Genomic DNA, 26,474 nt, shown 5'->3' with positions numbered 1-26,474 from the left:
CAGATTCCTGCAACCTGAAGAAAGAAGGAGGACTGCTGACCTACAAGCCTGCAGAGAAGGAGGAAGACGACAACTGATTTGGCCCCAGCCCTACCGGCCTGTCTCCAACTTCGAAAACCTGCGCCAGCGATGCATCCCACAGGGACCAGCAACCTCTGAAGCCTCAGAGGACTGCCCTGGACTACAGGACCAAGAAACTCCAGTGAACAGCAGCCTGTTCAAAACCAGCTACTTCTTTGCAACAAAGAAGCAACTTCCAAGGACTTCACGTTTCCCGCCGGAAGCGTGAGACTCTACACTCTGCACCCGATGCCCCCGGCTCGACCTGCAGAAAACTAACACCTCAGGGAGGACTCCCCGGCGACTGCGAGCCCGTGAGTAACCAGAGACGACCCCCCCGGGCCCCCACAGCGACCCCTGCAGAGAGAATCCAGAGGCTCCCCTGACCACAACTGCCTGCAACAAGGGCCCCGACGCCTGGAACCAACACTGCACCCGCAGCCCCCAGGACCTGAAGGAACCGAACTTCGACGCAGGAGTGACCCCCAGGCGACCCTCTGCCTTGCCCAGGTGGTGGCTGTCCCGAGAAGCCCCCCCTGTGCCTGCCTGCACCGCTAGAGTAACCCCCCGGGTTCCTCCATTGAAACCTATACAAAACCCGACGCCTGCTTTGCACATTGCACCCGCCCGCCCCTTGCCGCTAAGGGTGTGTTTTGTGTGTCTACTTGTGTCCCCCCCAGTGCTCTACAAAACCCCACTGGTCTTCCCCCGAGGACGCAGATACTTACCTGCTCGCAGACTGGAACCGGAGCACCCCTGTTCTCCATAGGCGCCTATGTGTTTTGGGCACCTCTTTCACCTCTGCTCCTGACCGGCCCTGAGCTGCTGGTGTCGTAACCTTGGGGTTGCCTTGAACCCCCAACGATGGGCTGCCTATGCCCCAGGACTGAGACTTGTAAGTGTTTTACTTACCTCCTAATCTAACCTTTACTTACCTCCCCCAGGAACTGTTGATTTTTGCAGTGTCCACTTTGAAAATAGCTTATTGCCATTTTTACAGACTGTACATGATATTGTTTTCATTCAAAGTTCCTAAAGTATCTAAGTGAAGTACCCTACATTTAAATTATTAACTGTAAATCTTGAACCTGTGGTTCTTAAAATAAACTAAGAAAATATATATTTCCATATAAAAACCTATTGGCCTGGAGTAAGTCTTTGAGTGTGTGTAACACACACACACACACACACACACACACAACGGGGAGCCAAACCATATACTAAGAAAGTGGAATGCAAACCAAGGCCCCCCACCTAGGTAAGTAAAATGTGTGGAGGGGAGCTGGGAGTACTAGGAAACCACACAGGTAAGTAATGCAGTAACCCCCAGCGACCAGGAATGCAGGAGTAAAACACTGGCTTTCCCAAAAACCACCCCAAAGGCTGAAAAGAAGAAAAAGAAGACTCCCAGAACAGCCTGCAAGAAATTAGCAATGGATTACCAAAGATGGAGACCTGTGGAGAGAGGGGACCAAGTCCAGAAGATTTTGTGGAGTTCAGGGGGGAGTAAGAGATACTACCCACCCAGAGGTACCTTTTGGAGTTGGTTGACGAAGAAGGACGACAGGTCAGCACTGCAGCACAGAAGCTGGAGAAGAGTTCCTGATGCATGCAAAAGGTGTCCCACGCTGGAAGATGGATTGCAGATGGGTGTCGGCGAAGGATTTCCACCAACAAGCCTTTGCAAAGGCAAATTTGCGGTTGGAAAAAAAGAGGTGCTGCTGGGGACAAGTAGGTCCAGGAGGATTCTACCCAGGAGGGGGAGTCACAGGGGACCCTCTGCGTCGCAGAAGGCCCCCAGGAGCAGAGGCAGCACCCACAGGTGTCCCACAGGACAGGGACACAGAAGATGCTGAAGCAGCCCACGCTGCACCACAGAAGTTGCTCCCACATCGCCGGAGGACCATGCAGAGGCCCAGGAGTTGCAGGAGGGAGAGCTCGGGGCTGGAGCTACACGTTGCCTGAAGTTACCCTGGGAGGTGAAGCAAACAAGCCTTGGAGGCTGTAAAGAACGCAGTGCACAGGGGTGCTGTCTTGCGTGGAGTGGAAAGGACTTACCACCACCAAAGTGCGAAAGCTGGCAGAGAGGACCATGGGTACCCCTCTGGACCACTACCCATGATACAGAATCCAGGCCACTCAGGAGGAGGGCAGATCCACGCAGCCGGTCGTCAATGCAGCCAGGTACCTGCGGATGCAGGGGAGTGATGCCTTCACCCCAAGGGAGATTCCTTCTTCTTCTTGTGCAGGCTTAAGAGTCGCAGTCTTCTGAGGATGCACGTCTGGGGAAATGTTGCATAGCTGGCAGGAATTCAGGATACAATTCCTCGTGGATCTGAGGCTTGTAGGTTCCTGGAGGGTCCAGTCGCTGTTCCGGAGGCCAGAAGTCGTAGCAGAGGTTGCAAAGGAGTCCTGCTGGAATCTTGCAAGCCGAATCAGAGGACCCATCCCAGAGGAAGACCCTATATAGCCCAAAGAGGGGTCTTGGTCACCTAACCAGGTGACCACCTATTAGAAGGTGCCTCTAACATCACCTGCCTGGCCTGGCCACTCAGATGCTCTCAGAGTTCCCTGCCAACCTTGGAATCAAGATGGCAGTACCCAGGGGCCCTCTGGAGGAGCTCTGGGCACTACCCATGGAGTGGTGATGGACAGGGGAGTGGTCACTCCCCTTTCCATTGTCCAGTTTCGCACCAGAGCAGGAACTGGGGGTCCCTGAACCAGTGTGGACTGGTTTATGCATGGAGGGCACCAAATGTGCCCTTCAAAGCAAACCAATGGCTTGGGGATGCTACCCCTCCCAAGCCAGTCACACCTATTGCCAAAGGGAGAGGGTGTTACCTCCCTCTACCGAAGGAAATCCTTTGTTCTGCATTCCTGGGCTTGATCAGATCAAGTAGCAGGAGGGCAGAAACCTGTCTGAGGGGTGACAGCAGCTGGGCTGCCTGGAAAACCCTGTAAGGCTGTTGGTAGCAATGCAGGGGGTCCTCTAAGGAGCCCCCAGAGTGCATGGATTCATACTTCCAATACTTGCACCAGTATTGGGGTATGATTCCGACAAGTTCGATACCAAACATACCCAGGTTCGGAATTACCATTATTTATCAGGACACCGATGTTCGGTACACATATAAAATGGCATCCCTGCACTCACGAAGTCCAGTAAAATGGGGCTGGAGTTCATGGGGGCACTTCTGCTAGTGCAGGGGTGGCCTCACACACACAGGTACCTGCACCCTGGCCTCTGGGCTGAGAGGGCCTACTATAGGGGTGACTAACAGTGACCTGGTGCAGTGACCTGTAGTGAAACCGGGTGCGCGCACACGGTTCACGCAGACTGCAATGGCAGGCCTGCAGAACCCTTTGCATGGGCTCCCAATGGGGGGAGTAGTAACTGCTGCCGCCCATGGGGATCTCCTGGAACCCCAATGCCCTGGGTACCTAGGTATCATATACTAGGGACTTATATGGGGGACCATGATGCCAACTGTGGGAAGGAGAGATTACTAGCAACCAAGTTTAGAGGAGAGAGCATAATCACTGGGATCCTGGTTAGCAGGATCCCAGTGAACACAGTCAAACACTCTGATAACAGGCAGAAAATGGGGGTAACCATGCCAAGAAAGAGGGCACTTTCCTACAGGGGCCCGAGCGGGTCGATGTACAGGGTATCACAGGGAATGGCGGCAGGTCAGGCATCGTGTCAGTCCAGGGATGTGTACAAACTATAGATAGTCAGCGGTGTTTACTATATTGTGCAGAGCTGTGCAGGTCAAGGTTCTCATCCTGGTTAAGGTCATCCAGTAGACACTCCCAGATGCGGGACATCTCCATCGGGAGCCTCCCACTTTCGGCATCCCTCATCAGGGTCATACTCTCATATTGAGTACAATGGGTGAGGATGCTACACCATCTTGCTATCTGTGGGCCCCTGGCATTCTTCCAGTTAATGGTTATTTGTCTTTTGGCTAATATCAGCGCAGGGTCTATAAATTAGGTAGTTATTTTGCACATGGGTGGTCTAGGATAAAGGCCCAAACGGTACACAGACAAAGACAGTTCTATATTGCGGTCAGTGATGTCATTAGTCAATGTCAATCCATCCGCCCAGAAGCCTGTGATGTGTGAGGAGCCATAGCATAGCACCCTCCTCACCACACTGAGGGCACGCAGCCTGGGTAGTATTAATTTAATGATTTAGTTTGCCCGGTGTGAGATATGCTCTATGGAGGTAGAAGAAATTAATTAACTTGAAACAAGCATTCCCTGGGACTTGGTGGGTGGGGGTTGATAGTGGGGTCCCCCATCCAGTCAGCATCTGATACAGGAGCGCCAATGTCAGTCGCCCATTTACCCCGCAGGTCCTCCAGGGGCGTGATCATATCTTTCTGTAACAAGTTATGGAGCTTTGGCCTTGCCCGTGGCGGTACATTGAATATGAGACTCATTATGTGTTGTTGGTTCTGCATGGCCATTACACCATTTCTTACACCATACCGCTGAAAGCGTCCCACAGAGTAGGAACTGTCCTGTCGACAAGTTGTATGCACTTAGCATACAACTGCACCCGATCGGCGCAGCAGCGGTCTCCTCACACCTGGCAAAGAAAGTCCACTTGACACTGCCCCTCTCTGACCTTCACTCCCTCCAACATTCTACTCTTCCTCAGAGGGCGCACTGGCCTTGGCAAGCAAGCAGGCTCTGGTGCTCCCGGGATATCCCCTCCCCAGTAGGGAGACAAGCAGGCATTAACCCCAGTCCTGGCTACAAACAGAAGTTCTGCAGAACTTCCCCTCCTTGTACAGCCTATTTGGCTGCGTGGCAGATGACAATTTTTGGGCTCTCAAGCTCCCCTTCTTATATTCCATTTCCAGACACCAAATGTAATTTAGAATCTGTGAAGTTTATGCTGGAGGTTTGCTTCTTTTATAGTGCCCACTTCCCTGATCTCTTCTTCCTCCTGAAAGCGGGCTGTCACAGCACGAGCGACTCCAAAGTTGATAGTCCCACAATACAGGTCATGGGAATGACTAGAGTTATTATCTAGATGCCAGCCACAGTGATGTGTATCAAAAGGTTAGCCCAGGGCACCAGCCCTACCCTTTATGATTCCCTTATCAGCCACATCCCCTTTCTGAGGTGTACCAGGTCCTCATAACCTCTCACTAAGTAAAAGAGCACACTTTGAAGTGTACGGAGGAGCCTGGCTCTCCCCGCTCCAGTGTGTGACTCATCCAGCTTAAAGAAATGCAACAGTACACAAATCTGTCTGGGGGGATTCCCCTCCCTCTTCTCCATGTTTCACCATGGAGGGCTTGGTCTCCCAACATTGAACCCAGGGCCCTCAATGTACTGTACCACCCACAGGCACACATACACCCAGTGAATGTATACAACCTACACACACTGCACAACATTGTATTCTTCATCTACTGTACTACTCAGTCACACATACATCCACCACACACATTTAACATGCATGCAGTAAACCGCACTGCATCCTTCATGTACTGGATCACTCGTAGGCACACATACATCCAAGCACACACACTTATCATGCATGTACTGGTCAGTACTGCATTATCCATGCATTGTATCCTTGCCAGGTGCACACACACAGACCAAGCGCAGATACACCACTTCAGCGCTGCACAGCACTTCACAACAAACCAATGTAGGCCAAAGGTGAGTGAGCACACAGCAGTGAAACTTTAAAAATTAGTGAGCTTGTAGGCCTCATCCTCACCCCAGTGACCCCGGTCAAAAAGAAACTGTTTACTCCACTGATCACTACACAGTATGCTGCCACCACCGAGTTAGCTTTGGATGCCCCTTCGGTCCAATAGGACCACAACCCCTGAAACAGGCAATGACATGGTGCCAGCACATGATCCGTGTAATTGCTTAGGACATCAAAACATCAGCATTAGGGATCCAGACGTCAGTACAGTTGGGCACTCAGGCCAGCGGTGCATGTCCATTATCATGGAGAGGAACTTTCCATCCCAACAACAGGTCTTCTGACAAAATATAGCTAAACGCTGTCTGTTGTGAGGACCTAGAACGGACTTGCAAGGCAACATGAAGTAAGGTCTATCCTTCTATGAAAGACAAATGACTAAACTATTTATTTTACTACCTTCCTTAAACTGCTGCACCAATATTAACTAGATACAACTGCTACAGCACACATTTTGCTTAGGAAATTTTGTGAAGATAAGACTGTTCATGTTTTTAAAAATTATTTTTCAAATTTACAGAATGCACTTTCAAAATCTTAATATGCAAGGTTTAAACATCATGGGTAGGTGTTATGTAACATTATCTATTCAAATGCAGCGACATGAGAATGCTACAAAGAAAGGGAGGGAGGCAGGCAGAAGGAATGGGTAGAAAGAAGGAAAATGATGATAGAGCAGTGGAAGTTAGTTGGTGAACATCTGTAGCAAGTGAAGGTTAGAGGTAGAAGTAGTTACCTCAGACAGCAGTGCCTGTGCTTTTGTCTCTGGTAGGAGCCTAAGTCCAGCAGTAGCCATCAGCACCACAGGTGTGCTCTTCCAGTGACTGGGAGGCACAGTATCTTTGGCGATTTTCAAAAGCCCTTGAATGCTCTCTGCACACTGCAATATAAAATAACACTCAGAAAAGCTAGGTGTCCCTAGAAGTTCTGTTTTAGATACGCAGTTTCCTCTTGCTACAGACACAATCTTTCACTTCCTTAATGCATAAACCCCCAAGGATTTCTTCCCCAGACGTTGAGCCATTTCCCAACCCAAAGCTCTTCCTTGCAACAGCTTTTCTGCTCCAGCTGCTCCACACATGTAGTATTCTTCTGCTCCACACATTCTGCTTCCTTCCCGCTCCAGACATGTAATCATTCCCTTGACCCACACATTAAGCTTCCTTTCTTCTAGATAGTCAGCTCTATCTGACAGACAGATTCCGTCTACCTCAGATCGGGATCTCTATCCATTTTAGACACTTTCCTCTGCTTTAGATTTGCAGTTTCCTTGTGGCTTCATGCAAAAAGGCCCCTTCTACAATCATATATTTCACGATTACACTTCACATCCACTCTCACATCTACACATGCAGCCCCTAAGCTCTGCACATACTGATTCCTAAGACTCCAGATATGCTCCAGCCATGTAACTTTCGTCAATACAGGCAGCATTACGGCTACAGACCTAAAGATCTCCTTACTCAGCACTTCTGCTCCCTGATCCACACATCCATCCATACATCTGTCGAACACAAGTAGACTCAGTTTCATACACAGTGTTTTATCTGCTCCACACATTCATCACCACTTGTTCCATATATGCAGTTTCCCCTCCACTATAAATATGCAGCCGTGTGGTTCATACATTCAGAATCACTGTGTCCAACACATGCACCTTCCCCTTGCTACAGACAAGCAGCTTCCTAAGCTACACACATGCAACCTTGCTGTACTCCATACACACAGCCTCTCAGTGTTCAATGTTCCACACATACAGCTCCCTTGTTTCTCCACACATGCATCAATCTTTCTTCTGCACCAGACAAACATATTTCTTCTTCTCTGGACAGAGACCTCTTTCAGCTCTAGAACTCTGCTCCAGACATTATCTTCCACCTGTACCACAAATGTAGCCCCCTCTGCTGTTGACAAAGTCCCCCTTTTTTCTCTTGTCCTTCCCCATGTCTATAGATGCTCTCATTCATTAGCTTACAACTCACAGTGCTCACGTTTACAAAATGAGGCCAATATGTTCAATGACATACTGCCCTTGAAAGAATATGCAAATAAAACTCAATTAGATAACCTCAGCTCTCAGAGCATAAGAGTAGTGTGCTCCACAGGCTCACAAACAATCAATGCTTACATGAGCACAAGACTGTACAGTCCCATGTGTAGTTGTGTGTTCATTGCTTACCTCCTCAGGTTGATCTACGTAGGCAGATAAACCAGGTTTAACAGACTCAAAGACCTCTCCTTCCAGCTCAGGAGGATGCCCTGAAAACAACGAATGAGGAGTCATTGGCATCCACCAGCATTAGAATAAACCCAGAGGTGCAAAAGTCTACTCCGCAATCAACAACTATTAGGAAGACTGCATAATTAAGATGTACAATAACTGTCAACTAGAGACCCCATTTCTAACAGAGACCATGAGAAAAAGCAGGAAATACAAACATTTTTAAATGGCACCAGAAGTGTGGGCAAAAAACTATTTTCTTAAAAATGAAACAGATAGACAGGTAATGGGGTTCACACTCCCATCTATTGGTGTATCTCTCTTAAAGGCATTGAGGACTGAAGTATGTTGTTCGTGTAAAGTTGTTAATTGCTAGTTAGTGCAATTTTTCTAAGGCATCTAGGTAATTGTGTTAAAATAGTGCACTAATTGCTTACACGTTTGTAGAGATGAAATGTAATAGTGTGTAATAGTGTTTTTTTTTCTGCTTTTGAAGAACAAGTTTACCGACCTTCGGTAACGCAATTTACGGTGGATACATTATCTAACTGCTTATTACTCAGTTTGTGACTACCCCAAGGCACCAGACTGGATCTGCAGAATTTTCTCAGCAATTCCCTCACACTTCTGTAGGTGGTGTTGTGTGGATTTGCATTGAGTCTGTCCCGCCTTCAAAGTGACATCAGGCCCGTTACATAGCCACCATCTCCATGTGCAGACCTCCGCTCCTTTCTGATCTTTGCCCGCGCTGTTGGACACAGAACATTTAGGAATCAGATTGTGCCAGTGTGCAGATCTCTAAATTGGAGTCTTAGTATAGACTTTGGGCCAGAAGTATCACCCTCAGTGTTTGCGACTTGCAATTTTTTCGCAAATTGCGAGTCACAAACACTGATGTATAACAGTGTCTGAAACACTGTTTGCAATTCTCAAATGGGTTGCAAGGGACCTGCTTTATTAATATTCATGAGGCAGGTTACAAGTTGTGACCAACTGGGAATGGCCGGCACTCACAGGGATGGTGGCCTGCTGGGGTCAGCAGACCACCATGTTTGTGATGCTTTTTAAATAGAGCAGTTTTTTTTTTGTGGGCAGTGGTCCGTGGGAAAAAATGTTGGCGCCCTTATTCACAAATTCCTTGGGGGCCCATTCTCATTTGCGAATGAGTTACTGCCTCCTTCAAGGAGTCTGTAATGTATGAATGTTTTGCAACCGCATTCCTGGTTGCAAAACATTCATACATACCAGTGTAACTTGCTATTAGGAAGGGAAGCCCTTTACACACCCCTTCCTAATAGTGACTTGCAAACCCTATTTTGCGAGTTGGTTATAGCTACCAACTGGCAACATAGGATTAGTACATATGGAAATGATTTTTACCGGTCACATACGGCCGAATGGGTAAAATGTGTCATACATCTGGCCCATGATGAGCTTGGAGTGGATGGTGGGTTGGTGATGAATCTGCAGTTATAATGAGTATCCACCAAAAAAGAGTGTTACCAAAGGTAAGTAACTTGTTCTTCTGGTGGATACTTCTAACCTCAGATTCCTCAACTTGTGACTAAATAAAGTGCCACCATCCCAGGAAGAGGGTCGGTTGAATGACTCAGAAAAGGAAATCTTGCATTATAGACTGGGCAAAATGCATGTCCCACCACAACTGACACCTACACAGCAGCCTCACAAGATTGGCACACTGCCCCCCAGTGCAGTTGTCGCAGCCTTCACTCTGGTGGAATGAGCGCATAGGACTTTGGAGGGCTCCTTCTTGGCCAGCCCATTAAAGATCTGATGCACAGGACAATCCATCTGGATATAGTCCTCTTCTGTAGCACTTCTCCCATATTCATCCCAGGGTAGTTCACCAATAGCTGTTCATCCACCCAATATTCTCTGGAGCAGTCCATATAGAAGCTTAGGGCCTTGAGTTCTAGGGGAAGTCGCTGTTCCGCATTGGAGGAATGAAGCGAGGTAAAGAAGGCTAGTATGGTGATGGACTGCCCTATATGAAAGGCAGTGACAGCCTTCGGGAGAAAAGCACCTTTTGTAAGAAGAGCCAGTTTGCCATGAAAAAAGTTGATGTATGGCTGTTGGACCAACAGAAGTTGTAATTCACTCACATGACAAACTGAAGTAATCGTGTTGACCAATGTATACATTGGTTCAAATGGTGCATACATGAGAAAAGTGAGAGACAAATTAAGATCCCACTGCAGTATCAGATATGGTGCGGACGGGAACATATCAATCAGACCATTAAAGAAACACAACATTACAGGGGATTTTAAAAGAGATGGCTGGTCAGGAAGACGTAAAAAGACCAAAAGGGCCAACAAATAACCTTTAACTATTGCCACATCAAGGCCTTGCTGGGCTAAAGAAGGACAGAATAACAAAATGTCACCTAACTGTGCCTGTAGAGACTGAACACTGCTGGAGAAACTTCCCACAGCATCATGCCTAAAAAGTCAGGGTAGGGGGAACCCCTGGCTGAAAGTTTAAAACCTACTAGTTCAAGAAGAAGACAGCAGTTATCTGTTCCCACTCAATCTTCACACATGAAGGTTTAAGTTGTGCAGGCTCAGGTGCAGGACCTTGCACTGCTGCTACAAGAGGTCCCACTGAAGGGGCAGCCGGAGCAGTGAACATATAATCATGGCCAGACCACACTCTCTCTCTGGGCAGAAGAGGTAGAGATGGAAAGGTGAACAAGCATTCCCGAGCTTCAACAGAAAGGCGTCTCCAAAGGAGCTGCCTTGAGAACTCCAGCCTGCAGAAACTGACACTGTGGTGGCAAAAAGATCAAGCCAGAGTTCTACCCAATGCTGGGAAAGGCCTTGGGCCACCCTTGAGTGAAGCCATCATTCATGAACCGCTAGGCAACATCAGCTAAGTTTGCCCGTCCCAGCAAAAAAAGATCCTACCACGTGCTGTACCATCAGGGGGATGCGCTGAAGATTCTGCCACACCCAAAGGCACTAAGCCACCTGGCACAGGACTAACAACCCCATTTCACCCAGTTTATCCCACATGGAAGTAGTGTAGTCTGTAAGAACCTGCACTCGTTCCCCATTGATTGACAGGAGGGACGCTATTAGTGCCAAGCATGTCACCTGCAGCTCCAACAAGATGATTTGGTGGTGAGATTCCATCAGAAGCAGGAGTCTTCTGGTCTTCACATCTACCAGATGCCCTCCAACCCAGCAACAATGCATCTTTTATCACCTCTAGGTCTGGGTGTAGGGAGAGGGTCTAACTAAAATCTAGCAACCACTACTGCAGGTCTTTTCAGACACCTATATGTGATCCAACAGGTACCTTTGGTGTGCAGCCCACGGTGTATTAAAATCCAACTGCAGAGCCCGCATGTACCACCTGGTGTGGCTCACAAGCAGGCTGGAGGTGGCCAAGATGCTCCATTGCCACTCTCACTGAGACCCAGTTCGAAGGTTGGAACATCAGGATCATATTGCCAAGTGTCTTGGACTCCCTGGGGTACAAAAAAGGCCCAACCAAGCACTGAGTATAAAATGTTTCCAATGAAATGGAGCCTCTGTGAGGAAGTTGGTGTGACTTCAGCACTTTGATGGAAACACCCAAAGATGATAAACTAGGGGTCTTCTAGAGTTGATTTATGGCTGGTTGAGGTGAGCCTGCCTTTCACAGCAAGTCATCAAGGTACAGGATGACTGGTATTTCCAATCTCTGCAGACTGGCAGTGATCACCACCATCACTTTCAGGAACACTCGAAGCGCACTGCTAAGGCCGAAGGAGAGCACCGAAAACTGAATGTGCTCATGGTCTACCTGAAACCGCAGGTAGAGTCTGTGGTACTGCAGGGCTGGAATGTGTAGTAGTCCTGCAGGTCCAATGCAACCATCATCTCCTGGATCCAGGGCAAACAGAACTTGGGACAGAGTGAGCATCTTGAACTTGTAAGTCTGATGGAAGAAGTTTAAGAGGCCTCAGTCCTTCGGCACAAGAAAGGAAAATGAGAATAGCAACCAGTCCCTATCTCTGGAGCCTGAACCAACTATTGCCCCTTTGTCTGAGAGAACTTGAACCTCTCCTTGGAGTAAAGACAAGTGGTCCACAGGAAGGTGTTGCCGTGTAGGGGGTGTGGTCAGAAAGAGGAGGGAATAACCGTTCTGGACAGTTTGGACCACCCACTGGTCAGATGTGATGCTCTTCCACACAGGGAGCTAAAACCTCTTTGTAATCGGGCACTGCTAAAGATAAAATTAAAGAGTTTCCCTCAGAGGCTCCAGAGGGGAAGGGTGGGGGTTTGAGTAGGTTGTTGCTCCTGGGGGTCAAGACGCTGACAGCCAGATCTCCAGCCTCCCCCTCGTCTGCCTTGAAAGGCTTGGGAGGCCTGCTGTGACACAGGCTCAACCTGCCTCCTCTGTAATCCCCTTCCAAAGCCTCAAAATGGGTGAAACAGCTGAGCAACCTGCCATACAGACAGGGCCATCCTAGTCCGCCTTACCTTTGACGAGACCTGTCCCATCAAATAGCAAGTCCATAGGAGACTGTTAGATGTCACTCAAAAACCCTGTTGAGCAAAACCACCACACTTGTCACGGTTGCCCTACTCAAGGAGTTGGTGGTGCCCAGACCCAAGGGGGTGGAGTACATTGCTGGGTTCTGGCCATCTTGTATAAGGTTTTGAAGGTCAGACCAGATGCCATCTTGCATGTTTGGCAAAATCTCTACCACCAGGTTCCATAAAGCATGCAAGTACCTCCCTAGAAAGCAGCTAGTGTTCACTGACCTGAATGCAAGAAAGGCTGCGGAGAATATTCTTTTATTGAATGTCTACACTCATTTTGACTCTGTCTGATGTGGTGGTTGGAAATACATTTGGGTTTAATCAACTTGTGGAGGCCTTCATCACTAGACTGAGGAATAGGGTGGTAAAGGAGAGTACATGCCAACCTGCAATCTGCCTCATAACTGAGAGTTAAGATCCTGGTTTTCCCCGGGTGCTCAGTTGTGTTGTAGGAGAGGATCTTGAGCTCCAGGATGCAGGACACCACAAGGAAATGGGTTTTGACTTCGGTAGATGGTAATATAATGACTGAGTGCCTGATTTAACGTTTGGCAGAGGGGGTTACTTCATCAAAAAAGGGATGGATCTCCGTCCACCATATTATGATCCCATTACAGCTTATCGATATCATGATAGCCATCATGCTTGTGACTAAGTATCATGTCGGACAAACTCTAAATCATTCCCAAAGACCTCGGCTGCTCTCAATATAACAGTGGCACACGAGTCAGATTCCTCTGTAGCTGCTGCTGGGGATACAGATTTTACTTTCGTCATTGTTGACATCTGGATCATCATACTGATGTGGCAATGTTTCGGGATCTGAGCGGAGAGATTGCCAAAGTGGTTGAAACCTCAGTGAGGTTACTGCTGATGATCGTCTGAGTCCGGAAAGACTATTGGCTTCCTCTTCGGCACCAGTGGCTTTGGTACTGGTGTGACACTAAAGGATGAGGTGGTGGTGGTCGTGGCACTGTGAAAGGCATCGTCTTTGGGCACTGTTTCCTGAGTCAGGGTAGACACCCAGATGAGGCTGAATGGCAAAATCAGCATCGTAAAGGAATCTGCCAGCAGAGGCCACCTCAGATTCTTAGAGCCCAAAGATACGCCAGAGAGATCAGGCCAGGTACCAAATATCCTGTCCACGGCCTCCTTGCATTCGACAAGTTGTTGTGGTATTGTTGATGGCCAAGGGAAGTCTCACATAAGACCAAATATTAGAAATGGAGCAAGACCTCCAAAGAGTGGAAATAATAGAGGCTATCCGTGGAATGCAAGGGGGTAAGCCAATAATGGCACAGTGCACCCCCAGCAGAATTTTATCAATTTTTTCAAGTGCAGCTTCCAGAGAAGCTTCTTGAGTTCTATAATGAAGCAGGTTACCAGTTGAAGAGAGACTCACAGTTTCTGAGACCTTATAAGCCTTTTCTTGGATAAATGTGGACATGAAAATACTGTTTAAGGTACTAGCAAACTGACTGCTCTGAGCAGTGGGATTGCTGGTACATAAAGGACAGTTAAGCTTTATCCCAGGATGTAGCATTCATGAACATAAGGAGGCTCAGTCATGTGATACATGCTACAGAAAGGTTTGAGATCGACGGCGCACTGGTGGCACTGGACATTAAAAAAGTGTTTGAGACACTATATTGGGAGCACATGTTGGGTGTCCTGGACCGAATGGGGATTGGCCACAACTTTCAAAGCTGGATAAAATTATTATACACAGAACTCATTCCAAGGTAAAGATCAGATGGCTTAGTATCTGAAATAGGGACTATAGAATGGGGAACTATTCCCATTGTTGTTTGCCTTGTCAATGGAGCCCCTGGCAATACAATCTAAGACACTTCAATAGCACTACAATGTCATGTCCCATGCCCCTGTAAATTCAATCTCAAACTGCTGGCCAAATAAACACAATTATCACAGCAGTGTGGAATGCAAGCACATTGTGGAAGCACACAAATTCTGCCCAATGAAAACTTGTACTCCTAGACCCTAACATGTGGGTAAAGCCAAAGCCTCTCTCTAGTAAAGCTCACATAGTTGTCTAGTAACAGCTGCACTGTCAAGCCAGACAATAACAAGTATTGGCAATGCTTATGAATGCACTGTCAAGTGAGTCCTGAAAATCCATGTTTGTTAATGACTGACCTCCTCCAATTTGTGCTGCTGCTAGAGAAAAAGGCCATAAATTATCTAGTTACCTATGACACTTTAGTAGCATTGCAATAGCATGTGTGTGCCCCTATAAGTTCAAGGTCAGGTAGCTGGATAAATAAACAAAATTATCACAGCTGTGTAGAGTGCAAGTACTTTTTTGTGGAAGCACACAACTTCTGCCCAATCAAAATATGTATCCCTGGCTCCCAACATGCAGACGGACCTAAAGCCCCTCTCCTGATGATAATCACCTAACTGTCTGGTGACAGATGCACTGTCAAGCCAGACTAGAAAAAGGGCCAGTTGGACCACTATCACTTCTTCAAAACACCCACATTCCATAAACATTTGAGGTACTTTCATCATGTCGCACTGCTGCCACATAGTGACCTTACTGCAAAGCACTTGTTTTTCAGCCAGGAAGTGGCTTTCTAATGGAAATCGGTAGGCTTGGTAATTCATCCGTTGTGTATGGATGAGCTCTATGAAGACTGTGCTCTCCACTCTGCTTCAATCCAAAACTGCCAAGCCTTTATCACATAAGGCAATTATAGTTAGGGTAAGTTAAACCCCAAATATATATGATTTTTTTTCTCTCTTTTTTTCAGGGAGACCATCTAAACCTCCCCATCTTTCTTTAAATTAAGTAAAATTGTTTTTATATGAGGGGGCACAACCTCCCCTTTTTAAATTACCTCCCAAGGTAAGTATAGTTAAGGTAAGTTAAACCCCTATGTATATATGTATTATTTTGGTTTTTTTGGGGTGGCGGAGGGGGACCCTCCAAACCTCCCAACCTTTTTTTAAAATTAATTATAGATTTTTTTCTTTATGTGGGGGTAACCTCCCCTTTTCAAAATTACCTCTACCACCCTACACCGCTATGCACCCTTGAACCCTAAAGATACCCATACTACCCAATACCCCTACCCACCCCTAGAAGTTACCCATACCACCCTATGCTCATACCACCTCAAACCCCCCAAAATATATGTGTGTATATATATATATATATATATGTTCTCCAGTTTCATGAATAGTCCTCTTCCTTCCATACAGATTAATATCTATATATATATATATATATATATATATATATATATATATATATATAGTCGCCACTAGGTAGTTATAGTTAGGACCATTTTTTTTCCATAGATGGAGAGTTTATTGTTTTACCAATAACTCTGGTGGTGTTTGATGAATCTTCACAACACTTTCAAAACGTATACGTTGGTCAGTTCAGCTACTGTCTGGAAAATTTTGGGGTGATCCGTCCAGTGGGGGCCGAGAAACGGGGGATCTCCAAAACACATTTTCCCCATTCTATGTCAATGGGATTTTTCTAACTTTTGAATACGACTACAGCCCGAACCACTGAATGTAGTTACCCCAAATCTCACAGAAAGCCAGCTCTTGGTCCAGAAAGCCACGCTTTTTGTGATTTGTTGTAAATAAATTCAGTTGTTTTACAGATATTAAAGAAGATTATAGATATCTGGGCACCCAGATACTACGTGGATCGATCCATGGAATCACGAGCAAAAGGAAGAATCTGGCTGCAACTTGTCAAGGAAGTTGCAGCCGCCATTTTATTTTATCGGCGAACGGTCCCCGGGGTCAAAATGGGGGCTGCAATGGAGATAAAGGGGTCAGGGTAGAGGTTCCCTGGCCCCTTGGGGGTTTATCTACAACATTAAGTAGTGGCTTGAGATAGTCTTAAACAATTTTTCTGTAGTTTGCTAAAATCTGCAGTTTTATCTGCAGGGCCCAGGGGAGCCCCGGTGTAAATCAGCAGATGTTGCGAAATATAAAAAAAAAAAAATATATATATATACTTACTTTCACACCCACTCTCACATCCAGACACACCCTCCCATTCCCACCCTCACAATTAGACAGACCCTCTCACACCCACTCTCACATCCAGACAGACACTCTCACACCAAGTGTGACACTCACACCCACTCTCACACCCAGCGAGGCTCTCAAAGTCACTCTCATACTCAGAGAGACACACACCCAGTCTCACACCCAGATACTCACACTCACTCTCACACTCACTCACACCCACACTCATAATCACACACTCACATCCACTCCCACACAAGACAGACACTCTCACACACTCCTACACCCAACTTTCACACCCAGAGACACTCACACCCACTCTCACACCCAGAAAAGCACTCCCACACTCGCTCTCAGGCACTCTAAGGCCCACTCTCACAGACACTCTCACACCCAAAGACACACACACCCAGAGACACACACTCTCACACTCATAGAAACTCTCACATCCACTCTCACATCCACTCTCACACCCAGGCAGACACTCTCATAGCCACTTTCTCACACATATACTGTCATAAGCATTCTCACAGCCAGTGAGACACTCTCACAATTAGAAAGACACTCACACCCTCTCTCACACAGCAGGAATCTGATTGGCTGGCCACAACTTTTAAAGAAAGTTGCAGCCGCCCTTTTTTTTGGGGGGGGAACTGTTCCCAGGGCCGAAATGGGGGCTGTAATGGAGATAAAGGGGTCAAGATAGAGGTTCCCTGACCCCCATTTAGGTATATCTATATGGGAGAAAACAGTAATTAATGTCATGAGGTAGTCTTAATGTTTTTTTTTGTTGTTTACGGAAACCCGCTGATCCATTTGTGGGGTCCAACACGCCCCCTGGTGTAAATCGGAAAACAGCTCCACAGATTTTGCGAAATATATAAAAAAAAAAATATATATATATATACACATATATACACATATATATATATATATATATATGGGGGAACACTTCGAATGGCATTTCCTTGCCGCGCCTGAACGCCAATGGTGCCAGATTCTGACGCGCACCACCGCGTGTGAGACAACGTAAAACTCTGAAAACCAGTTGGTTTAAGTTACAAGATGGGTTTTATAAATGTGCCAAATGTAAGGCATGCAAGAATGGTGAAAATATCAAAACCATTGTGCAAGGGCATAGAACAGTACATACCATCAAAGGAAGATACGATTTTAAGAGTGAATATGTTGTTTACATTTTAGAGTGCAGTTGTTCCAAATTATATGTAGGGAGTACCAAACTGCAAGTACACAAAAGGATATTACAACATCTCAGAGCTATCCTCAATAAAGATGATTCCTACCCGGTTGCCCGACACATACATGAGTTTCATGAAGGACGAGTAGAAGATGTGAAGTATAGTGTAATAGATGGGATAAGAAAAGATATTTGCGGAGGTGACAGGGAGAAAAATCTGAGAAAATTAGAGTCTAGATACATACTGGCACTAGATACCAGAGAACCACAGGGAAAAATTCTAGTGAGGAACTATACATACACTTGTATTAATGTTTAAAAAAAATAAAATTATGCCCTGTTTAGAAGATTTTGATAACATGTATAGTCGTGAGTATCTGTATATTGTGATGGAGATGGATTACATAAGGATGGCCTGCATATAGAAATATTTGTATTTTACATATATATATTAACAACCATTCTAATGTTCATTTCAGGAAGAAAGAATAGGAAGTATTGTATTGATATTTAAAAGAAAGTTGAGTAATAAGGATGCCATTACATGAATATCAAGTATATAATTGCAATATGATTCTCTTTTTTTCAGGCTAAAAAAAGTCATGCCCAAATATTTTAGTTAAGCCATTAATGATTTGGTAATTATTGGATTTTATTGTTTTTTCCGTCCTGTCGCCAATGTGACTAGTTCACAATGTTGGTTTAATAGATCAAACATATCTTTTCAAATTTAAAACAATGTTTTTATTCAATAAGTTCAGGTCAGGAGGTGATTGTCACAGGTATTGTCTCTTTTTTCATTCATTGTATTTTTTATTTACTGTGTTTCTGCAAGTGAATTGATTGATACATGTTGTTACCATGATCACATGGTATATAAAGAGGGCCAAAATGGCTGCCCGCAGGTTGACGAAGGCGGCAACGCCGAAACGCGTTCCTGTTTTGAGTAATAAAACTTTTCGTTCATTCACTCGTGGAGTGCTGTCTGCCTTAAAAATCATGAAGGAATTGTTGGAGATATATATATATATATATACACACACACTTACTTTCACACCCACTCGCACATCCAGAGACACTCTCTCACATCCACCCTCACAATTAGACAGACACTCACATTCACTCTCACACCCAGTGACACACTTGCACCAACTCTCACACCCAGACGCTCCCTCTCACACCCAGACACTCACACCCACTCTCATACTTGAATGCTGTCATATGCATTCTCACACCCAGAAAGACACTCTCACATCCAGACACTCTCAAATGTACCCTCTCACACCAAGAGAGGCACTCACACCCACTCTCACAGTCAGAGACTCTCAACCATTCTCACACCCAGAGACACTCTCACACCCTGACAGACACTCTCACACTCATTATCACACCCTACCCTCTCACACCCACTATCATACTCACACACTCTCACAAGCATTGGCACACCCAGAAAGACACTCTCACATCCACTCTCAGACCAAGAGAAACACTCTCACACCCTCTCTCACACCCATATACTCTCATGCATTCTCACACCCACAGAGACAATCACACATCCACTCTCATACTGAGAGACACTCTCACACCCAGAGACGCTTTCAGACCTACTCATACCCAGACACTCACTCACACCCAGAAACTCTCACATACTCTCACACATGTTCTCACTCAGACACTCTCACATCCACTCACACCCAGACACACTCTCACATCCACTCTCTCACACCAAGAGAGACACTCACACCCAGGCACTCTCACACCCACTCTCACACTCACATACTCCTAGAAGCATCCCCACACCCAGAGAGACACTCTCCCACCTACCCTCACAATCAGACACTCTCACATCCACTCTCAAAACAAGAGACAGTCTCACACCCACTCTCACACCCAGACATTCTCACATCCATTCACACCGAGAGACACTTTCACACCCACTCTCACTCCCAGACAGACACTCTCACACCAAGAAACTCACAACAGCTCTCACACCCTGAGAGTCACTTTCACGCCCACTCTGACACCCATAGAGATTCTCACATCCAGATTTACCCTGTCACGATACCATCACAATTGGACAGGCAATCTCACAGACACTGTCACACCAAGAGAGTCTTACACACACTTACACACCCAGACATTCTCACACCCAGACTCACACTGGTTCGTATAAATACATTTGTGTATGAAGATAGGTAGTGATTTTCTGAGAAAAGAAAACTGAACACTGTTAATGTTTGAGTTATGTGAATACTTGGAAAAAAAATACCAGGTCTACTTGATTTATTTCAAAGAGATTATGGTGCTTTGAAAAATGTTATGAACTTGTGATCTACTGCTGCACGAAAGGTTGCAAAGTAGGTTACCATTATAGCACAGCTAAGAACAACATGCAGGATGGGGTGACTAGACTGTGACTTTGTAATTGCAGTTCTATTGAAAAACATTTGTAAAAAATGTTTTATTGTGAATAAACTATTTTATTAAAAGAAGAATGTATATGGTAGTGTCTTACAATATATTGGGAAAATGAATTTGGTACTCCCGCACAAATCTGCAGATCCATCCACGAAGTTACTTACACCAGGGTCATGCTGGGCACTGCGGAGATTCTGTGGATCTGGTCAAAAGTGGTATCAAATTGTGCTATCTTTTCAGGAGTGTTGGAAAGGCTTAAGTGCAAAATCAAATCAAAAGATGCATAGCAAAACTTAGATACGAAAGAGAGACTTTGATTTGCTTTGTGATTGTGTAACCTTGAAAACAAAGTTGAAAAGGTTGCCATTCATGGTTCCATTGCGTGAAAGTGGAATACCATTCTATTACTAGGTTTTTGTATACTTTCAATGAGAAGAAATTCGAACTGGTTCTGACAGACAATACCAGAGACACTTAACCGTGTTGTGGAATGTATTCTAATTAATAATGTGTTAATATAAATGGGAATGACCAGAATGTCCACAACCACTAAAAGCAATATAAACGATAGCTATGTTATAACAATAATCAAATTTAGAATTATTAGTAAAGAAAGACTGTAGTTCTATTTTAGCACATAAGACTGCACCCTCAGCGAGCTTATACGTAAGCTATAGAGGAAAGTAATTTGCTGAGGTGACGGACTTTCTTGTCAGTAATCATTAAACTGTGCACTGTATTTGGATGTAGGCAGACTATAGAGAAGGATTTATTTTGGTTAAAAAGATAAAACATATGTTTGTAAGTTTCACTGACTTAGACGTACAGTTTCTTATGCTCAAACATATACTGAGTGTCCAGGCCATACGCCAAGTGCTGTATCTATTAATAAAATGATAAAGGCACTGACACGTTCAGTCAAAGAGTAAGAGAGGCAATTACACAAACATGCACACACTCAGGCAGCAGTTATATTTCACACAGTATTGGAGTGAGTAGCATAGACATACATATCTCTCAACTCACCATATTTACTCAGACTTTGCTGGGAAACTCATAGCGGAACTAATACGCTCACTCAGATATGCAGGAAATTACTGACGTAACCTACTCTCACATGCTGAGAAGTACTTATTTAAATATGGCTCAGGCTTACTTCTATAGAAACTGGTTGTGCTGTTTTATTGTTACCTTCATTTGCCATTAGAAAGCCTGCTTGTTAATCCTTTAACTGTTGTTTTACTAAAGAAAGTTCAGTACGCAGCTAGGCTACAAGTAGACTGTAGAGCAGGGTGCTTTGATGTTAAAAAATGAATATGGCCTTTTCAGTTTCACGTGAGTTAGATGTGCACTTGCAGATTTTTATGCTCACTTATATGCAGTGTACAAGCCATACCACAACTTACACACACACACTTGTACTTGTTCATGCAGACACCCAGGCAGCAGTTATGTTTGCAGCAATATTGCAGCTGCTTGTACACTGAGTTACATACTCCTGCATTGATCTTGTTTACTTAAACATATCAATGAACACTGACAGATGTAATGCTACTCTCTGTCAGATATGTAGAGTAATCCTGAGATATCCTACTCACCTATCTAAACAAGTACTATTTTAAACATGGGTCAGGCCTACTAATGCAGAATGTAAATGGACACTTTTACTGTGAGGTAGAGTTTCCATAAAAAAGTGTGCTTGACAATCCTCAGAGTATCATTTTACTAGACAAAACAGAGCACCCAGTCACTATATAGGTAGACGATACAGCAGGGTGGTTTCTTTTTAAAAATTGTACATATCCTTCTAAGTTTCACTGACTTACAGATGCACTTGCAGAGTCCTGTACTCACTTATACATGCAGTGTTCAAGCTAATGTAGTAACAATATAGCTATTAATCCAAAGGGCAGATTCACTGCCACAGCCACTGTCACACCAAGAGACACTGTTGCATACACTCTCACACCAAGAGATACAACCTCACACCCACTCTCACACTAAAAGAGGCACTTTCACACCCACTCTCACATCCACACAAACACCTATTGTTACACCTAGAGAAAGACTGTCACACCCAGTCTCACATCTAGACAGATACTCTGACACCCAGTATCACATCCATACAGAGGATCTTACACTCACTGTCATACCCAGATACACACACTAACACCCATTCTCACACCTAGATAAACACTCTCACACTCAGTAGCATACCAAAACAGAGACTTGCACAGCCACTCCCAAACCAACACACTCTTCAGCCACTCTCACACTCAATCTCACCCCCACTCTCATAATAAAACAGACACTCTCACACCCATGCCCACAGCCAGACACTGTCACACTCAGACAAACACTGTCCCGCCCAGTTTCACACCTAAGGACTGTCAACAGCAGTCTTACACCAAAACACTCTCACACCCAGACATTCTGACACCCACTCTCACACCCAGTCTCACAGCGACACACACAATTTTATGGTGAGAGATGTGTACTTATAAATTCATGCACATATCTAGGTAGTAGTTAGGTAGCCAGTAGTATCACACTGAATTGCACACAGAGTAACATACTATTGTACTTACCAACACAAAGAGTAGGCTATTCATAGAGTCACTTAGAGTCACATTTACAGATCCATAGAGTCAGTAAAAGAGGCAGTGATATACTTTCATATTCACTTGAACATCTGATGGCACACTAATGAGGGACTCATACGCTCCCTAAGCTATGTAGCTAGGTACTAACACAAACTAGATAGCTATACAGACAACTACTCCTTAAAACAGGACTTCACAATGCTACAGCAGAGGTTGAGTGGGCACTTGTATTCCTATCTTGAGTTGATATAAAAAATACATTTATAAAGTTTTGAACTCTACTCTTAGTAGAAATAATTTATTACTCTATTATCTAATCACTAAGACACATGTATTTAGTAATGAATACACTGGTAGAGCTAATTGGTTCTAGTACGTAATTTTATATTGTTTTCGGTAGAGGTAAATTTATTTTTCATTTGACTTGCAGATATTCAGTTGTACTGAAAAAAGAATCAGAATGCCTAATAAAAGAGAATGAAGAACGAAAGAGAGGAAAAAATACTACATCATTGAAAGTGACAGTAAAAAGACAGATAAAGTACAGAATGTGGACAGGAAACAAGAACAGCTGGTAAGAGCACTAAGGACAGTCTAAAAAAAGTATACAGAAAATTGCAAACTGAAAACAATTTGTCGAATAAAAAGAGGAGCTGTCAATCAAATAATAAAGAGAGAGGACTACATGCTTTTAAAAGTAGAAAATGTAATAAGGAAAGAAAGAAGTTGACTTGGAGACAAAAACAGTTTAAGGAGATAAGAGAAAAAAGGTTTCAAACTAGAGTAATACAAACTTGCTAAAAAAGATGAAGCATAAGAGGAGAAGTGCTATAGTTAAGCAAAAACAACATATTGAGAGTACAGTGGAAAAGGCATTTGTTCTAAAAGGAAATAATTTATCTTAATATTGAACAGATTGAAGATACTAGACAAAACAGTACTGTGCAGGAGGAAAAGAACATTAAGAAAAAGGCTTATTAACAAATGTAAGTTTTGTAAAGTTTTTAAAGGTGAAAGGATGCACATATCTAGCACAGAATCATTTCTAATGAAGAAGCTACTTGCAAGAGAACACAGTAGTGCATATAGTTGACACAAGTGGCCATTGCTATGAAGTGAAGGATGGCACTCCCATAGAAAAAGAACAGATAGTTACTAGGAATGTAGAACAAGTAATAGATGAAGAAGTACAAGGAAGGCGTAAAGAGGCTCCTTTGTACAAGTGGAAGTGTAGCAGTATTTGTATTGTCCATCAGGAACCAATTAATAAATTCAAACATTTCCTAACAGAATTTTCACGGAGGAGCCTCAAACAGAACATTAAAATGCTTCAAGAATTAGATCCATGCAAAGTTAAAAAGTCCACACAAACGTACATGGACATTGATTGGCATGCCCTTCAATGAAAATGTGTAGAAGCACTTCATCACTTTACAGTGTCAGCTGTGCATCATTAAAAAATGTGTAATTTAGTTAGGATACTTTATTATGTAAAACCTCCAGCTTTATGTATAGGAGACTTGAATAGTACTCTTTACATGGTAGTGTGGCAGAAGTTGAGAAAGTTTCTGAAGATATTCAGTTTCGTTGCTTCAGGCCTGAAGAAGATAATAGAGAAAATGAGGAGGAACTGTCAAGAGCTGTAGAGGAAGTGGATACAGAGATGAGTACTGAAAAATGTACACAGGAGATAGAAAAGTTCACTGCACTGTGTTATAAGAAACCGGAGTATGTCTCTATTTGTTGCTGCCAAACTCATTACAAAAAACAAACTCGTAATGTAGTTCTATTTTCTAAAACTGTGCAAAAGAGCAATGATGAGTGGAAGGAATTTGGTGCATATCTATTTACAGAAGAGCGCTTTAATTTAGACACAAAGGAAACAATATGTAAGTATTGTTATAACAAACTAGAAAATGATATAATGCAGATAGAGCACTTTATAATAGTTTAGAACTAGTACCAATTCCAGAAGAACTTAATAAATTAAATAAGTATGAATCAATTCTAATACAAACTGTGCATCCATTTCAAGCAATCATTCGACTGGAGCCACAAACATAGAAACTGCCACCAACAGAACTACAGAAAGGACTTAAGAGTTGTGTATTTATCTCTAGATTTAAAAAAAATGATGCTGAGGGTGTTGAAAAAGATGCAGTTGAACCACTTATTATTCTAGTAAATGTAGTTCCCACCAAAATTGGGCAAGAGTTAGTGGATATGAATAAAGTAAAAAAAATCTACAATATATTTGAAAGAAAATAATGTATTTTCCAAAAATGTTAATATTACTGGAGCTGTAAGTTGCATCGATGACAAAGTACTAAAGTCAAGTGGACAAATAGAAAAAGTGGATAAGCAGAAGTCATAGGAAATATATGAACACTATAGTATTTATCCACTTCATTCAAAAGACGGTGTTGGGGATGCCATTGATCAGTTTTAAATATAACATGTTAGAGGAGCTCCAACGAGTGTGCGTGGGAAAAGGTTTAGAGGCTTGCTGTTTTCCACAGCTATTTCCAACAGGAGTAGGTGGCCGCTATGATGAGACCTATGCAAATACCAGCAGCTAAATTTAGGTTAACAAGACTATATTCAGAGGACCCTAGGTTTTGACAATGTCTTCCCTACATATCCTATCTGTTATTTGACAGTGACTTATCAGGACTCTCTTATGCTTTGAGCCATATTCTTAAGATACGAGTCAATCCGCAAAATCTTTCTGCAAGGGGGTTTGTTGATAAAATATAAGGTAAGTATAAAATTCTGGAGTACAACTTAATTAATTTGATGGCACATCAACGTCGGACTAATGAATACTGTTACTGATGTCATGGAGAACCTAAAGGTATGCCCCGCAACCTAGGTCGACCTACTTGGGTTACAACACTTAGCTGTGCAAAGTATTTACTAGAATTGCTAAGACAAGCACACTCTAATATTATGGATATCCATTTAAAGACAGTAGGAGAACTTTGCTCTTCAGATCATTGCTAATGTATGCAGGTATTTCAATCACAAGTTTTAAGCAATGCTGAGTTTTATATGGAATAAAACAAATCCTGCTCTTGGAGAAGTCACAGATTTTCTGGGGGAGAAAAGAATACCAGGCAAGAGGTGTTATATACACATGCTCTTATGGATAAAGGATGCACCAAAACTTGGAACTGATACTGATGTGTGTGTACGGTCTTTCATGGAATAGTATGTTACATGTAGTATCCCAGATGAGAATAATAACAAAAAGCTAAAAACAGCAAAGGGAAGTTTTATACAAGGTATTGTTTTAAATTTCGTAAGTCTATCATTTCAAAAGGAAGAGTGAATAGGTTTTTATCTGCAGCGAGGCATATACTGACAAGAAAATCACCAAAACATACATATAATCTGAAAAGATCAAAGGTCTCCAAATATAGTAACAATTATAATCTTGACATTCTGAAATTATGGAATGCAAATATGGACATAGTTTGTTGCTGACAATTACACTGCTGTTGCTCGCTATGTCACTTCATACATCACAAAGTCAGAAAAAACTTGTTGAAGAAATCGCGAGAGGAGATTTCTGCAGAAAAATCTCTATCAAAGAAATTATACTATTTCAGCTTGAAAATGCTCTCACATACAGAGATAAGCTCATTTGACTGATGAAATAGGT

The 26,474-nt window shown here is 43.9% G+C and overlaps 1 protein-coding gene across 1 annotated transcript in view; it reads right to left on the bottom strand.

Moving 5' to 3' along the window:
- ENTPD5 (ectonucleoside triphosphate diphosphohydrolase 5 (inactive)) overlaps positions 1-26,474 on the bottom strand; it is a 326,640-nt gene that overhangs the window by 224,199 nt on the left and 75,967 nt on the right. Inside the window, exons 3-4 of the mRNA XM_069208509.1 lie at positions 7,980-8,059; positions 6,537-6,680 (exon numbers count right to left, since the gene is read on the bottom strand). Coding sequence (XP_069064610.1) covers positions 6,537-6,680; positions 7,980-8,059 — 224 coding nt within the window. The remainder of the gene's footprint in view (positions 1-6,536; positions 6,681-7,979; positions 8,060-26,474) is intronic.

Source organism: Pleurodeles waltl, chromosome 9 (genome assembly GCF_031143425.1).
Source record: "Pleurodeles waltl isolate 20211129_DDA chromosome 9, aPleWal1.hap1.20221129, whole genome shotgun sequence".
Lineage (NCBI taxonomy): Eukaryota > Metazoa > Chordata > Amphibia > Caudata > Salamandridae > Pleurodeles > Pleurodeles waltl.
Note: the sequence above shows the minus strand (reverse complement) of the source record. Positions and strands in the feature narration are given on the sequence as shown.